Consider the following 16727-nt stretch of genomic DNA (forward strand, 5'->3'; position numbering starts at 1 on the left):
CCACATAGAATTCCCTTGGAAATAAAGACAAATGTTCCTCCTTGTGATTTTGTGAAGGGAGAAAGGAATAATTAAAAGCAAGGGTCACCCATGAGCTGATTGAGGGGAAGGCTGACTGGTAGAGATGAAAATCAAATGCATTGTGTTTTCAGTAGAAACTTCCATGAACATAGACAGTTTTGCGGGGATAAGAATGTTGGTAGCTGAGCTTTAATGAAGCAAAAATTTTGGACTATATGTTGTTAATCAATTAAAGATAGGATATAGCTCCCCAGACAATACAAAGACTTTTGAATTTTATATGACTGGAGCTTTCAGTACAAACTTAGGCTGTGTATTATTTTAACAAATTAAACTTGCCTACACATTCTAAATAGGCCAATTAAAGAGATAAGGCAATGAGAAAACGTTGAGAAAGATTTCTTCAATGTGGCCATGTTGGGAAGAGAAACAAAGAGGTGTACCTCCTCTCAAGCTCATCTTTGGCATACTAATGTGACTTTTAGATTTAAGTCGAGGATAAGGACACTTAAGTAAGCATTCGAGTCAAGACTGGTCTTGCAAAAAAAAAAAAAAAGATTAAAAAGCCGGGCGATGGTGGCGCACGCCTTTAATCCCAGCACTTGGGAGGCAGAGGCAGGCGGATCTCTGTGAGTTCGAGACCAGCCTGGTCTACAAGAGCTAGTTCCAGGACAGGCTCCAAAACCACAGAGAAACCCTGTCTCGAAAAAGCCAAAAAAAAAAAAAAAAAAAAAAAAGACTGGTCTTGCCCACCACTGGCTCAGAGTTGTTTTGACTTCAGTCTCTTCTTCAAAGTGATGTGTAAGTTTGCAAAACTGTAAGACATCTATATCTGAGGGTCAAGTCATTCCCCTTGCTGACCCTTAACTTCATCCTTGCCTGTTTCTCAGTCTGAGATTCATGAAGAAATTCAAACTCCTCTGGCTCCTTGGTTTCTGGAAACCAAAGGATGTAAGAAGTGTCTCTCTTCCTTCTCAGGAAGAGCCCACTCTTCCTTCTATAAACCATGATGCTTAGAAGGATGCCAGGTTGGTGCTGAAAGCCATTTGAACTTTTAATTGTAGCCTAATACTTTCCTTGCAAATGTCACAAGGGGCATGGCAAATTTGGAGACAGAATATGCCAGTGAAGAATTAATTACCTCTTCCTGGTAGACTGGGTGCTCACCAGTTTGACAGCAATTTTGTTTTGGAATAAGTGGTCATAAACATGAGGGTATTGATAATACCTTTATAAATCCCCTACTTAAAGCTTAAGTGAACTCCTGATTTGTAATAGATTATTTTTTGCTGTAAAGCAGTTGTGTGTTTAGATACAACCTTGCCTAACACATCCACAGTACAATACTCTTACATTGTCTGTTGCAGAGAGAATTGGTGGAAGAGATGCAAAGAGAAGCGAAACACTGGTGTGAGCCATTTCCTCTTCTGTTGTAATCCCTTTTCCTGCTGTTGTATAATATTTCTCTGGAATATAAAGAGCAGCACTTTAATTTCTAGTATTTTTTTTTTGTCTCCCCAGACACTCAGTTCTCGTTTGCTCAAGCTGACTGAATTTATATACACTATTTTACAGATTGTTCTTTCTTACTTTCACCATCTGAATCAACAAAGGCTGGCCTATTAAAATAATTAATTGGTTTTATTATGTGAATACAAATTTCTGGCATTAATCGTTGCTTATTCATAGCTTTTGTCTTTTTTTAAATCCCAGTAGCAAAACATTTCCATATTCAAATTCCAACTTAGACAAGTGTTGAGGTAAATTAGATAATGCCATCCAGCCCACCTTTGTTCATAATTGGCCTTGGGCTGCCATTCCTGTGTTTCTGTGATTAGGCTGAAGGCCATTAATAACATTTTATATAAGATATAAAATTCCTCGTGTTGTCCCAGCAAAATTGGGTCTCAAGCTGTGCTGCTTTCTAAGTTCTAAATCTCACTCTGCAGATTTATTTCAGTTAGTTTCTTCTAAAATGGGATTTCAGAGCATGGGAAGAAAGGAAAGATAACATTGCTTCCCATGGCGGAAGAAGGTAGCGTAGGGTGAGGTTTGTCATCTGAGGGGATTGGCAAAGCTCAAGTTCCCTGTTTCCTCAGGCGTCATTAGGCCAATGCAGTTTTTATTTTACTTTTGCTTGGTGGGAATTCAACCCAAATCCTCTCACTTCAGGCAAGGGCTCCACCATGTAGGCTTGTCCCTAGCCTTTGGATTTTTGAGACAGATTTCCACTTTGTTGCCTAGACTGCACTTGAAATCTCAGTCTTCCAGTTGATGGAATGCTGGGATTGCCGGCATTCATCAACGTAACTGAAAATCTACAGAGATTTCTCTATAACTTGACTTTAAAATTTGGACTGAAGAACTTCTGGATGAAGAAGAAAGAGGTGTTGCATCCATTTTCTATTTTCAGTGCATCTATACCTGTGCTTGCATAATTCCTAAAAACATTAAAAATGGAACTGACATGTGATTAAATATTCATATCCCTCTACTGAGTACACATTCAAAAGAAGTCAAATTGTTCTATTGGTGTGCTGCCTGTACTCTCATGCTTATTTTATAGTTGTTTCCAATAGCCAAGTGTCAATCTGCATCTACTAATAAAATGGAGCACATATATGTACATGCATGTGCACAAATTGTATTCATCCTCAAAAATAAGAGAGGAGAATATATTTTTTAAAAAAAACTTACAAAAGGGATAATTTTATCATTGATTTTAAAAAGTGTGTTGCATTAACTGATATTAAAAGGTTGATTAAATCTTGTCCACCTGAGATCAATCCAGGTACATAATTTTACATGTGGTGTGTGTGTGTGTGTGTGTGTGTGTGTGTGTGTGTGCATGTGTGTGTGTGTATGTGTACTCATGCACATGTAGGGCCAAACCAAGATGGAGTTTCTTTGGTTGCTGTCTACTTTGGTTTTTGTGATAAAGAGGACCTTGACCTGGAATTCTCTAATTAGTAGCAAACCTAGTGATCTCTTGGTCGCTACATTTTCAGTGGAAGAATTACAGGGGTTCCCCAATCTCAGTTTTTTAACCAGTGTTCTACAGTATTGACCTCAGGCCTTTATACTTCAAGGCAAGCACTGTGGTGACTAAGCTGTAACCCTAGACTCCTGTTAATTCTTTCTATGTTCTGGACTTTATTTCATAGTATTCTGTTGAAGATTTCTGTTTCTTTTACAATAGGAAAAATAGTCTGTTATTTTTCTTTTTCCCAATGTCTTAATCTAATTTTAGTGTTAAAATAATGTTGGTTTTATATAAGTAGGCTATAGTCCTTCTGTAACTATTCGGGAAAAGAAATTATGGGGCAATTGTATTTTTTTTTATAGCTGACAGAACTCATGAGCAAAAACATCTAGATCCATTGCTTTCTTTTCAAGAAGCTATCATTTTTCAGTCCCTTTGACAGAAATGGGACCACTGAGTTCTTCATTTTGTTTTGAGTAAGTTATGATATTATCTTCAAGTATATGGTTTATTTCATCCAAGTTATCAAATTTATGAGCATGATGTTGTTCACAGTGTTCATTAGTTATCTGCACAACGTCTATATATCATTAATGATGAACTCTGTTTTATTTCTGATATTGGCAGTTTGGGTGTTGGTTTTATCCCTAGTTATCAGCCTAGATGTTTATGAATTTTGTTGATATATTTCTGAAAACTGACATTTTGTTTTGTTGTTTTCTTAGTTTATTTTGGGTTTGCGTTGGCTTTCATTAGATCTCAAGTTCTCTTCTGTCTCCAGGTTCTCGTACTAATAGGATTCATATCTTCTTTTCTAATGTGTACATTTACCACTATAAATCCCCATCTATTCATTGCCTTTGATGCAGCCCATGTGTGTCAATAAATTGTATTTGCATATTAATTCATTCAAAATAATATTTGATTTGTTTTTACCATGTCTTCTTTGGCCATGTGCTGTGAGAAAATATTTTGTCTAATATGTAGATACTCAGGACAGTTTTTCTAGGTATTTTTCTTATATTGATTTCTAGAATAAGCTTGTAATAACTGTTATGTTCCTAAATTTGTTAAGATATCCTTTCTGACCCAAAATGTGCTCTATCTTAGTGAATATTCCAAGTAAACTTTAGAATACTGCTGTTTGGGATGTAAGCTAGTAGAAGAAAGCCAAATTAGACCAGGTCAATGTATATCAAGTGAGCTTCAGATCAATGCGTTTTCACTGCCATTTGTGCTGTTTGACCTATAGGTTCCCAACAGAGCGGTGCAAATATTTCCATCTGTAATTCTGGATATCTCTCTCTCTCTCTCTCTCCATTATTTCTCCCAAGTTTACCTCCCAAATTTGGAAGTGCACACACATTTAGACTGCTTTTTTCTTATTAAATTGACCTCTTTAAAGTTATGCAATTCTCCCCATCATTCCCACTGATCTTGCTCATTATGAGCCTCACTCTATAATCATTTTGTTAGCATATGAACATCTTGATCTGCATAGACAGGATCCATCTTTCCTACTCTCTCTATTTTCAACATATTTGCATGTGGGTTCATCCTGTAATTTTAGCACTCAGAGACTGAAACAAGATGACTTCTTTTTAAAATCAAGCTGAGCTACAAACTGAGTTCAAATCCAGCTCGTGTTAGAGAGTATAATTTAAAAAAAGGGGGGGGGAAGGGAAAAAGAGAGAGAGAAAAGAGTATAGGAGAAGAAAGGAAAGAAAAGAAGAGGAGAGTAGAACAGAGGGGAAGAGAGGAGAGAAGAGAAAATGAGAAAATGTAGTTTCCTTCTAGTATAGTTCCATGCTTTTGTTTTGTTTTTTAATTTTTTAAATTTTGAATTACTGTCTTCAGATCATTTGCCTTCAGGTATTATTGATACAGGTAGGTTAATATCTGCAAACTTTGCTCTTTTGTTTCTTCCTCCTTTTTTCCTGCCATTGCAATTTCAATTCAGTCATTTAAATGATTGTATTTTCTCTGCTGCCATCAGTTATGTTTATCCTGTATTCACTGATTGCTTGTCTTGAGGTTTTAAGTCTAGATCTCAGATAATGTAATTCCATTTTCAATGGCATTTTTAGTCACACAGTTCTAATTCTCGAGGTTTTTAGGTTTCTCCTAATTCATCTCTTCTGTTTTATTTGTGGCCATTTTGTAATAATCTAACACAGTGGTTCTTAACCTTCCAAGCACTGTTACCCTTTAATACAGTTCCTCTTGTTGTGGAATTATTTTTCGTAATTATAATTCGTATTTTCGTAATTATTACGAAATAATTATTCGTAAAATTATTTTTGTTGTAATTTCATAACTAATTTTGCTATGGTTATGAATCATAATGTAGATATCAGATATGCAGGATATCTGATGTATAACCCCCGTGAAAATGTCTTTGGACACCCAAAGGAATGTTCATGACCAACAGGTTGATAACTACTGCTCTAACACACTTTTTACTATTATTTGTTTTAAGTTACATTTTAGAGAAATTGAGAATAACAAAATAAAATATATTTTTCTCTTTACTTTTTTATTTCCTTGATATTTTTTATTGCTCTGACTAGTCAGGTCCAGCTACCCCTTTGCTTTTGAACTAGCTGAAGTGATGAAGTGGTACAACTCTGTCATTTTCTATCAGCTAATATCACTGTAGCATTTGCATGTGGTACTGATACATAGCTCACATCTTAGTTGGTTATCACAGTGAACTTGGGACAGGCGTATTTTATTAACTTCATGCTCCTGAGGACACCAAGGCCGGAGACTGGAAGTCCCTGGCTCGTGTTACACAGCTGGTCAACAGAGAGATGGATCTGGATTCTGACAGCACACTGCACAACAGCCACACTTCACTGCTGTTAGGAAGGGGATTTACAGCTATTCAACACCTAGTGCATTTCTCAACGCTGATTCAATTTCTCATTCTGTTTTTGTTTCTTTCAAGCAGAAGCCATTTTGGGAGGGTCATTTGCATCCTTGGCTCGTTTGTTTGTTTTTATTATTATTATTTTATTCATGACACACAGAAGTTATTTCTTAAAGGTGTGTTTGTAGTATTTGAGTGTGTATACATGTGCTCAAATGTGTGGAAGCACACATATGCATGTAGGCTTGTGGAGGTCAGGGGTTGATTTGAGATGTCTTCCTGGATTGTTCTCTCCCTTAGCTCAGGCTAATTGGGCTACTGTAGTTACCCAGTTTGTTCCAAGTGTCCTTTGTCTCTACTTTCTGAGCTCTGGGGTTGCAGGTGAGCTGTCATACCTTCTAAGCTTTTCCATGGGTGTTAGGAATCTGCTCTCTTGGCTTTATACTTACACAGCACACACTTTACCCATTGAGCCACATCTCCAATCCCCAAACTTCTCTACATTCATTCTTTATACTTTAGTATCATTTGCTATTCACTTTTCTTTTTAAAAAAGTCTCTATTTGTAGTTGGTAAAAATCAAGTAATACTTGGATTTGTTTTCCAATGTGGAAATGTTTAAAAAAAAAGCCCAAGTTACTTCTTTCACTCCCTCCCTCTGCTGAGAAATTAAAGCTGCTTTTGAAAGTCCTCGTTCAGTAACAGTCCATTTCTTTTTGGCTTTGTTGGAGAATAAAATGTTCTGTATATGTAATTTCCCCAAATGTCTGACCTTACCTTTTCAAATGCCAATTCTAGTAGATCTAAAAGATCATGCTTCAAAGGACTTCTAAAATGATCTTCTCCAAGCAAACATTGCTTTTCTTAGAAGCATCCCACTGATTGCCTTTTATTTGACTAGTAGGCAAATTACCTTTGTATACATTTTAGCATTTTCGTTTCCTTGCCAGCTATCATCATTTTTCTTTAGACTTCCTTCTAAGACACACCTGGATAGAGCCCGATCACATTTAACTGTATGCATATGGAATGACAACACTGTATTTTTTTTTCGATTTTGTTTTATTTTAATTATGAATGTATGCATATGCAGATATATACAACTGCATTTGTTTTTTCTTCTAAAATACATTTTAAATTGAAATAGAATATAATTGTATCACTTTCCTCCTCCCAGGTGCCCTCCCCCAACCCTTCCCATCCTCCCTCTTCAAGTTGACAGTCTCTTTTTCTTTGATTATTATTGTTACATAGAGCTATATTTCGTAAAAGACATCCACATAAAACCTAAGTAAAAGGTTTTGACTAAAATGTACAGAATCCAGTGAGAATCGTCACAATTCTTGTTTTCTTGGTCCCAACACGTTTCAATCTTTGTAAGAAGATTTGCTGTCTGTGGAAGGCTGCTGTGCTCTCTGTGGATAAGACGACTTTGAAACTGGGCTATAAATACACAACACTTCACACAGGAGGACTCAACCTTCTTTTATAATGTGTTATTCATCCTTTTAACATTTGAGGTGCTGTGGTTAAAAAACAACAAATTAGTCTGTAGAACACTCTTCTTTTAAAGACGTTGCAAATCTTCACCTGAGGGTCTGAGGTAAGGGAGGGAGGAATGCCTGCCTTTGGCACAGCTGCTGCAGCTGCTCACATGGTGGCAGTTTGGGAATGGCTTGCTCAGCGCCCACATCGCTTGGCTATCCAAATGAGAAAAGAAACTAAGATGCTTTGGTTGGTGCATTGTTGAGCTTGAGCTGTGTGAGTGAGGCAAAAATCACTCCCACATGAAGATTAATTAGTGATTATTTTGCCGAGAAGCATGACTGGAGGTTGAACTTGACAATTTACTCATTGAACTCTCGTAATACTCCATGTGGACATTGCCAGTGTGGTCTTTCTGGGTCTTATTCAGTTGAGGTGATGCTGGGGCTTTAGGAGCAGTTGGATCATGGGAGTATGTAGCCCCATGATTATCATTAAATAAACAAATGAACCTTGAAACCATGTCCTCTAACACTAAGATTTCTTGCTATCATTTATGCCTGTAATATCAATTCTAGTTTTTTTTCATTGCACAATAACTCGCATCAAATCCTTCCGAGGTACTTTGAAAAGACAATGCAAGCATTAACATTAACTTAAAAAACTGAACAGACCTCTCATGATCACAACACAAAACACTTTAGTCCTTTCCCATGTACTGGTATTGAACCTATTTGGGATGGACTGTATATTTGAATTCTTATTTTTGTCTCAAGCAGTATTGGTTTTATAGCTTCATTTTTCCACAGTTCTAAGTCAAATACAAAATTTACCCCTGATTTTTTTACCTATTATTTAATAACTTCATTTTGGAAATTATGTTTATAATCTCATACTCTCTTACCATTTAACCAAAGACATGTAAGTCATCCCCACGTGCTGTAACTTAATCTCCGTGGCTGGTAAGTGTGCTGATACTCTTTCCCAGCACACAGACTGAAAAACCAAAGCAAACAGAAGCAACTGTAAGAAGAGGAGAAGTGAGGCCCCTGAAATTTCAAGACTCAAGTCTTGTTGCCAAAGACATACAAGGACCCCAACCTTGACCACAGCTGTAGGCTATTAGCAACTGTTGTGGCCCAGCTTTGCTCAACATTCTCTTCCATTTGAACACAATGGCTAACCCAAACGTAATGGAGGACGTGTGGAAGGACTGCCACCATTTAGAGGAACCAGCCTCTCTCAGTCTGTCTTCTCAGAGGCAAATCTGTAGAAGTGGCACGCCAGGGAAATACCTTGGAAAGATGTGAATCTCATTCAGTGTTCAAGCAGTGAAGCATAATGGCCCCATATGTCCAGTAGCTACTATGCTCAGGCATTTGCCTACCTCCCTTGCCTACATCTGTATATGATTTTCACATAAATCTTGCAAGGTGTATTGATTATCTTTACCATCAGATGCGGGAAGTGCCACGAGTTTAAGCAACAAGATATGTGTCTTTAAAGTTTTGTTCTTCCTGTGTCCACATGAGCTTTAGAGTTTTAACTAGAATGTATAGATACTCTGGTACTCTGTGGCAAAATTTTGGCTTTGAACAGGGAGTTCAAAATCACACACACACACACACACACACACTCACCTTTGTATAGAAAGAGTGTTCTATGTGACTGGGAAAATGTTAAAAATTTGGTGCAAGAATGTGTTGAAAGAGGATCAGACAAATGTTACTCCTTTGAAATCATCAAGAACAAATTCCAACAAATATACAGGGCTTTCATGTGCTGTTTTCATTTTGCTCTGCTTTCTTGGAACAGTGGAGGCTCTCCATTTGGGAACGCTAATGGCTGCCCACGGCTACTTCTTTCCCATCTCAGATCACGTCCTCACACTCAAGGATGATGGCACCTTCTACCGCTTTCAAGTAAGTGGAAACTTATATTCTTTCACAACAAGCCAGAAAGCCTGACCTTCGTTCTTGTGTGTCTTCAGACCTTTTGGAAACTATTATGTGGTTGTCTTAGACTACTTAGAAAGTAATTAGTGCTCATGGGTAAGCATCAGAAGCAATCATAAGACACCGGTGGGGAAAATGTGGAAGCTGAACTGTGTAATGACTGAAATTATGTTTTAATGTAAGAAAAACTTTAGGAAAATTCATGAGGTGACTTAGTGGAATCGAAGAAAATAGGGAAGACTTCAGCTGTAAGTTGCACTTAGCAAGCAGGAAGTTGAGAGATATAACTCAACTTTGTTTTTGAAGGAAAGTCTTTGCTGTTGCAGGATTACATCTTTACATAGTTTCAATTTTTAGAAACATTTTTGAGACTGAAGTTACAAGTAAAATTTAAGACTAACAAACTCATAAATTCTGAAAGAGCAATGGTTCTATGTTTACAAAACCAAAAAATTATGTATCTTTATAATCGATATAAAAAATAAAATCTCCATTGTGCAAACAAAACAACAACAGTAACTAAAAACAAAACAACAACAAAAAAAACCTTACTCAGAAAGGAAATAGTGACTATGGCACTCTCTTGCTAATTATCCAATTTAAAATATTTTCATAAAATGAATGAGTTCAGACATTGCCTCAGTTAGTGATAATGGGTTGAATTGGCTGCAATTTAAGTTCTTGTTCTCTGTTCTCGACCTTCCCAGAAAGAAATTAGTGGGCAAAGTTTGGATGTCTTATCAGGCTTGTAAGTGCTGAGTGAAGGTTACAAAGCACCACTGCACATCTAGAGGAGGAAAAGAATTTCGAGAGTTTTAGAACAAAGGGAGGAAGTAGGAGCAAGTGGCTCATTCATTACATAACTATAAGACTTAGGAGAGGTTATCAAGTTCAATGTGCTGTTAGGTATATCTCATGCAGATCTATTAAATTATATTATTACTATCAATTATTAAATGCTGTATATTTTAATAATCCATCTACCTTTGCAGTGACATCTAAATGTGGTGGATTAGCAACTCTGTTTATCATTGAATCCTTTAACAGTGAAAGGAACCAAGAACAGAGTCGGAGTGAGCTGGATTCCTACTTGTGCTGCCTTGTTTGTTCTGTTGGAACATCTCTAATAGTAGAAAACACATGAAGGTTCATCGTGATCTGATTTTGTTTTTTTTCCATTTTCATACTGGTTCCAAGCAGCAGAAACTTCCTGAATTGACCTGAAATTCACCTCCTTGGAAGGAGTTTCAACACAGGGTTAAATTCACAGGGTTAAATTCTCAGTGCCTCTGTTGAACCATGTAGATTCCAAACATCATTAAGAACCTAAAGAAGGTATAGGACATGCATTTGAGATAAACAGAACCTAATTTAATTGATGTGATACAATAGATGTGTCTGATACTCTTTGGACATTTTAGACATGCGATTTTTTTTTTTTTTTTTTTAGATTTACTGTAAACTTAAAATTGTCTGGTCACTCTTTGCTAACTGGAATTGAGACCTTTCCTGATTCCCTCGGGCAGATCTCATATGCCCCGCACAGAGTTAATACATGGACTGTGCAGCTAAAGTCTACTGAGTAATGGCTAGGGTGATTGGAGAAGGTTCTGTAGAAGCAAAGGTGGTTAGCACTGAAAAAAGGACACTCAAGAACAAAAATGTCCCAAAGTCTAGAAAAATCACAGAAATATGTAATAAATAACAAACTATAAAGGTTTGTTATTCTCTTAAAGTATTTATTATTATAAGTCAAACATTGTTTCCTGAGGAAAAAATCTTCCATTATTAATGAAAACTGTTGGTTTTATGACATTTCTCTATAATACCCAATATAAAATTCAATTTTTATAGGCATAACGTCTTTACTGAGAATATGGTAAAAGAATAAAGAGAAAATTTAAAAGGTGAACTGAGAACAAAATGTGTCTAATTGACCATATACCTAAAATATAGTCTAAAACTAGTTAATCGATATGCTTATACAAGGATAATGAACACTCTCACACATATGCACACACACACACACACACACACACACACACACAAAATGAAGCAGCACCAAGCAATCAGTGCTCCCTCTGAGAGGCTTCTCAAATAGGAGCTCTGCATGAAATAGTCTTCAGCTATTTCATTCCCTCCATGGCTTTACTGGAATCCTGGTCCAATTTAATTTCTAAAAAATCAAATCTTCAAACTTCTGTCTCCTACAGAGTTAAGTATGATTGGAGAGGCTAAGCATGTTCCGTACACGTCTTCCTACCCCTCTTACCGTAGCGATTCAGTTTTTTTTCTTCCAAATTCCTACTGTGATTTTGTTCATATGGGCACATTACTATTATCTTCCTTTGTTAGACTGAAGTAATTTCAAAAAAGTAGAGGCTAAGTCAAAATCCTCTGGTGGTCAGAGCACTCAGAAAAGGGCCGTCTCCTAATGATGCCATCGTTTCTCCAGAGCATCCTTTTCTATATCTTTGAGAGTCATTCTCTAGAAAGTAAAATTCAGAGAGTCGGAAAATGCCCAAAATATGTTCATTGCACATAAGCAATCAATAAAATTAGTTCATCCATATAATCAACCCATTATGTATTTCTACAGCCACTGTGCCCCTGAGTTCATGTGCCATCCCAATTTCAATGAATGACATTGCTTCTGCAGATATGTGGTCACCATGAGTCTTTGTGCCAGATTCAGTTGTCAGGGCTAGAAAAATCTTGAAAAAAATTGCCACATTAATTATCGTAAGGGTTTTATTCCAGATCAAATTTCCTTTTATATTTCAGTCAGTGTATTTCTAGAATTTTACAGAATCAGAATTCTGGATATTATTAATCACATCAAATATACTATTAGTTAAAAAACATGATCTCTGGTTTGCACCATTTAAAAGTTTACAGCAATAAATGAATGCTTTTATAAGTAAAAGTCAAAGGTTACTGTCATCATGCTGAATAATGTTGAAAGTTGCATTACATAATTAACAGATCCCAGAAAATGATTCACAAGTTTCAGGAATGATTCTAAACTTTGAGAACCTATGAAAATCAATAAAGAGATATAATGTGCAGAAAACATCGCTGTATTTAGGCATGCTTCATTTCAAATCTTGCTGAACATAATATTCCGCTTTCAGCCCTCGCTGTGGCTGAAACTGAACCTTTTGCTTGGATAATGCAGTCATATCCTTTAACCTTATGTCTGTTGGTACGAGATGATGGAAAATGAGCACCCTTTTAAATCCCTGCTGTTGTTTGGCAAAGCTGAAGGCTGAGAAATTGGTCAGTGCATGCAGATGAGAACCTTATAAAAATCTCTCTGCTAGCTTTCTCTGGGTATAAAATGTTTGTTATCAGAAACATAGTCTAGATAAGCACCGAAGATAAACACAGACTGTACACCAGAAAGCCTACTAAATATTTATGTGTATAACCAAGACTCCTCTTTTTTCCTTCAACAGACACCCTATTTTTGGCCATCAAATTGTTGGGAGCCAGAAAATACAGACTATGGTCAGTGCAATGGTCTTTGTTTTGTCCTTAACCATTTATGTGTCTGTTTTCCAAGTAAATGAATTCTGTTGCTTTTATTAATGAAAGAGGAAACCACCATTCTAGATATGGATCAGTAATTTATGTATGGCTTTATTTGGCAAGTCACCAGACTTGATGGCAGCTCTTCCATAGTAGAATGTGCTCTGTTAAAGAAAAGCCCCTAATTATATTGCAATGCTGAAACAAGCCTCAAATGGTTGGGGCTGGTCTTTCAGAGCATCCCATGCAACAAGGAAGAGAAATAAATGGATGCAGAGAGCCAGAGTCCTAGTTCTTCTTCAGCTCAGCTATGAAGTTTAAAACAAACACGCAAACACAAAGCCCTCTTGCTCCTCACACCTCTATTTTGCTGACTATTAGGGAGGCATCCTATGATTCTAGATCAGAAGGTTATGTTAAATATGGAAAGGCCACTGGCAAGTCAAAGAAAATATAGCAATTTACAATAGCAAATTTAACCCTAATAAATCAAATTCCGTGACCTTAAGATAACCTAAGCCTAATCATGAAGATTGCAAAGAAGCTCTATAAGGAAAAACTTTCGTCCCTAGAAAATATTCGTCTTCAGGAATTTTTTTTTTTTTTTGATTTTTCGAGACAGGGTTTCTCTGTAGCTTTTGGTTCCTGTCCTGGAACTAGCTCTTGTAGACCAGGCTGGCCTCGAACTCACAGAGATCCGCCTGCCTCTGCCTCCCGAGTGCTGGGATTAAAGGCGTGTGCCACCATCGCCCGGCCCCTCGTCTTCAGGAATTTTTGCATAGGTGATGCTTTTATGAAGCAAGATTGGACAAATCCAAAGCACCATGGCTACAGATGCTCATTGAAAACCACTCACGGGCCTTGTTGTAGAAGATGATGGTGTCCGTAGGGTGTCTGACTTGCCTGCAGCATTGAGTAGCTGACAGCCTAGAAAAGAAAGTGGTGTCCTACACAAAGAGTTCTTATAAGTGGACATGAAAATGCCATTGCTATGTGCAAAGTGATATGGGAGTTTAAAATAATTAAATATTGTCCTTATTTGGTGGCGATAGGTATTATGCTAGAATAATCTCATAATAGAATTAATAACATCCGAGACAGATTTTAAAGTCAGAAGAAGGAATTATATGTGGTTTCTTAGTTACTGTGATATGGCTGTGAAGACCCACCATGACTAAGGCAACTTTTGCAGGAAGGCATTTCTTTGGAGCTTACAGAAAGTTAGTTTATGGTCATCACGGTGAGGAGCATGGCATCTGGCAAGAGCATGGCACTGGAGTTGTACCGAATCCACAGGGAATAGGAAATGAGAGAGCAGGATTGGGCCTGGTGTGGGCTTTTGAAACTTCAAAGCCTGTCCCTGGTAGCACAGCTTGCCCAACAAGGCCACACTTCCTAATCTTTCCCAGATAGTTCTACTAACTGGGGAACAAGTATTCAAACATGATCCTATGGGGACCATTCTCTTCAACCCAGCACATGTGGTGGTGAGACATGAAATTGTTTAAGGAAATATCTTAGTTAGGGTTTCTATTGCTGCGATGATCAAAAGCAACTCGGGGAGCACAGGGTTTATTTCACGTATATGTCCAGACATCAGTTTATCACTGATGAACATCATAGCAGGAACTGAAACAACGCTGGAGGGCCTAGAGGCAGGAGGCCATAGAGGAGTGCTGCTTACGGATTTGCTCTCTAGGACTTGTGAAGTCTTCTTTCTTTTGTATATCACCCAACCCCACCATCCCAGAGGTTGCAGCACCTACTGAGGACTGGGCCCTCCTATGTCATTCACTAATAAAGAAGAAGCTCTATAAGCTTGTCTATATTTCAAGCTTACTGAGGCATTTTCTCAGTTAAGACTCCCTCCTCTCAAATGGCTCTAACCTAGGACAAGTTGGCATAAACTATCCATCATATCAAGAGAGAATAATATAATATGCAAAAGCAGGAAGAAGCATAACAATCGTTTGATTTTCTTTGGGCTTCCCCTGGAGAAACATCTTCAGAAGTAAACTGTAGGAAAATCCATAGCAAATTGTTGGAATTACCTTTCCTAATAGTCACTATAGAAACATTTAGTAAGTTACCCCAGAGTGGGCAGGTAGTGTAGATGGTTTTCAAATAGACAAACAGACAAAAGTACTTTATACGATGTTGTCAAACTAACAGAGAGATTAGATCATTCTGTTACCTGATTGGAAATGCCCACTTCTTCATCTGTTGCTCAACAGTCCTCAGAATTGAAATGCTTACAGAAAGTTGAGAAGCAGCTTCAGATGCATTAGTCAGAGTTGAAGCTTTCTGTGGAATGTGGATCTATGTCTAGGAGCCTACCCAAAGGCCTTACACTATTCTAGTAGAGGAGACACCTTCCAGAGGAAGACCTGACTCCGATGCCTGCTGTGACAAAAGGCTGAATGTGTGCCTTTGAAGAAAGTGTGGCACAATTCTGGGTCTCAGGTTGCTACCTCAAAAACAAGGCTAGAGATCTTGACTTAATGAAATGATTGGAATAATTCATATTGATATACCTAAGGAAGCTGGCATTATTCCTGTTCGAAACTCACTAAACATAAACTAGTGATTTTTTGTTTCTCATTATTGTTGCCTATCATACACAATGTTTCTGTTTCCTTTTAAAAAGAGAATTCTTTTTTTTTATTCATCTGTTTATTTTACATTGTGGCTGCAGCCACTTCCCATCCTCCCCTGCCAGTCCGTCTTCCCCATTTCCTATCTCTTAACCCTCAGTCCCCTCCTCTTCCATCTATATTCAGGAAAGGGCAGGTCTCCTATGAGTAGCAATAAAACTCAATATATTAAATTGCAGTAAGACTAAGCACCTCCTCATGTTTTAAGGCTGGGCAAAGTGACCCAGTATGAGAAGTAGGATCCTCACATCCAGTAAAAGAGTCAGAGATAGCCATTGTTCCTGCTGTTAGGAGTCCCCTGAAGACCAAGCCAAACAACGGTAACATGTGCAGAGTGCCTAGGTCAGTCTTATACAGGCTCCTTGGTTGTCTGTTCATTTTCTTCAAGTCTCTATGAACCCAGGCTAGTTGATTGTGTGAGCCTTCCCATGGTGTTCTTGACCCCTCTGGCTTCTACACTCCTTTCTCCTCCGCCTTCCTAGGCTTCCCAAACTCCACCTAATGTTTGACTGTGCGTCTTCGTATCTGCCTCCATCGGCTGCTGGGTGACACCTTAAAGACAATTCTTATTCTTGGTGGCCCTCCTTTCCAATCTCTGTCTTCTTCACTGGAAGGTTAGAGGAATCACAATTGCAGTACACGTCTGATGACTTGGTAGTAGGCTTGTTCCCCTGGAATGCCCGAGGAAAAGCCGTGATCTCTGCAATGAATCACTCACAGAACAGGCTTCATAGCAGTCATCCGTCATGGCTAATGTCCTTCAGCTTTGAACTGACTTTTACTGGCACCCACATCAGAGGAGATCATCTCCTGAACTGTTTCCCACAACCCCAGCCAGCCTATTTGTAAACTAAGTGGAATCATATTGTTAAATTATCCCATTTGTTTTTACTGATGAATCATATTCTGGTTTATTTTGTAGCTGGCTTAATTACTAAACATCCACATAAGGATGGCTTGAAGCAGAGCTTCTCACACTGCCAGCCCCCAAATCATGACATGGAAATTTAATATTAGTAATGAATGCTCGGCCTTATCTTATGCTTGTCCCATTAGTTATTATAACTTAGTTGACCCTGTTTCTCTTCATCTACATTTTGCCTTGGGGCCTTTTATCTTTCTTTCATTCTGTATGTTCTACTTTTCCTCTTTCCTCTTTGTCTGGCTGACTGGCTACTGCCTGGTTGCCTGACCCCAGGCATCTCTTTCTATTTCTCCCTCTTTCT

At 37.9% G+C, this 16727-nt stretch overlaps 1 protein-coding gene across 5 annotated transcripts in view; it reads left to right on the forward strand.

The window, feature by feature from the left end:
* Rgs7 (regulator of G protein signaling 7) overlaps nt 1-16727 on the forward strand; it is a 367840-nt gene that overhangs the window by 284519 nt on the left and 66594 nt on the right. For all 5 annotated transcript variants that reach the window (XM_041643499.1, XM_041643495.1, XM_041643497.1 and 2 more), the window contains 2 exons: nt 9177-9283; nt 12775-12826. In XM_041643499.1, the coding sequence (XP_041499433.1) occupies nt 9177-9283; nt 12775-12826 (159 nt within the window). The remainder of the gene's footprint in view (nt 1-9176; nt 9284-12774; nt 12827-16727) is intronic.

Source organism: Microtus oregoni, unplaced genomic scaffold (genome assembly GCF_018167655.1).
Source record: "Microtus oregoni isolate MIOR12 unplaced genomic scaffold, Mior012 000086F_ref0000336, whole genome shotgun sequence".
NCBI lineage: Eukaryota > Metazoa > Chordata > Mammalia > Rodentia > Cricetidae > Microtus > Microtus oregoni.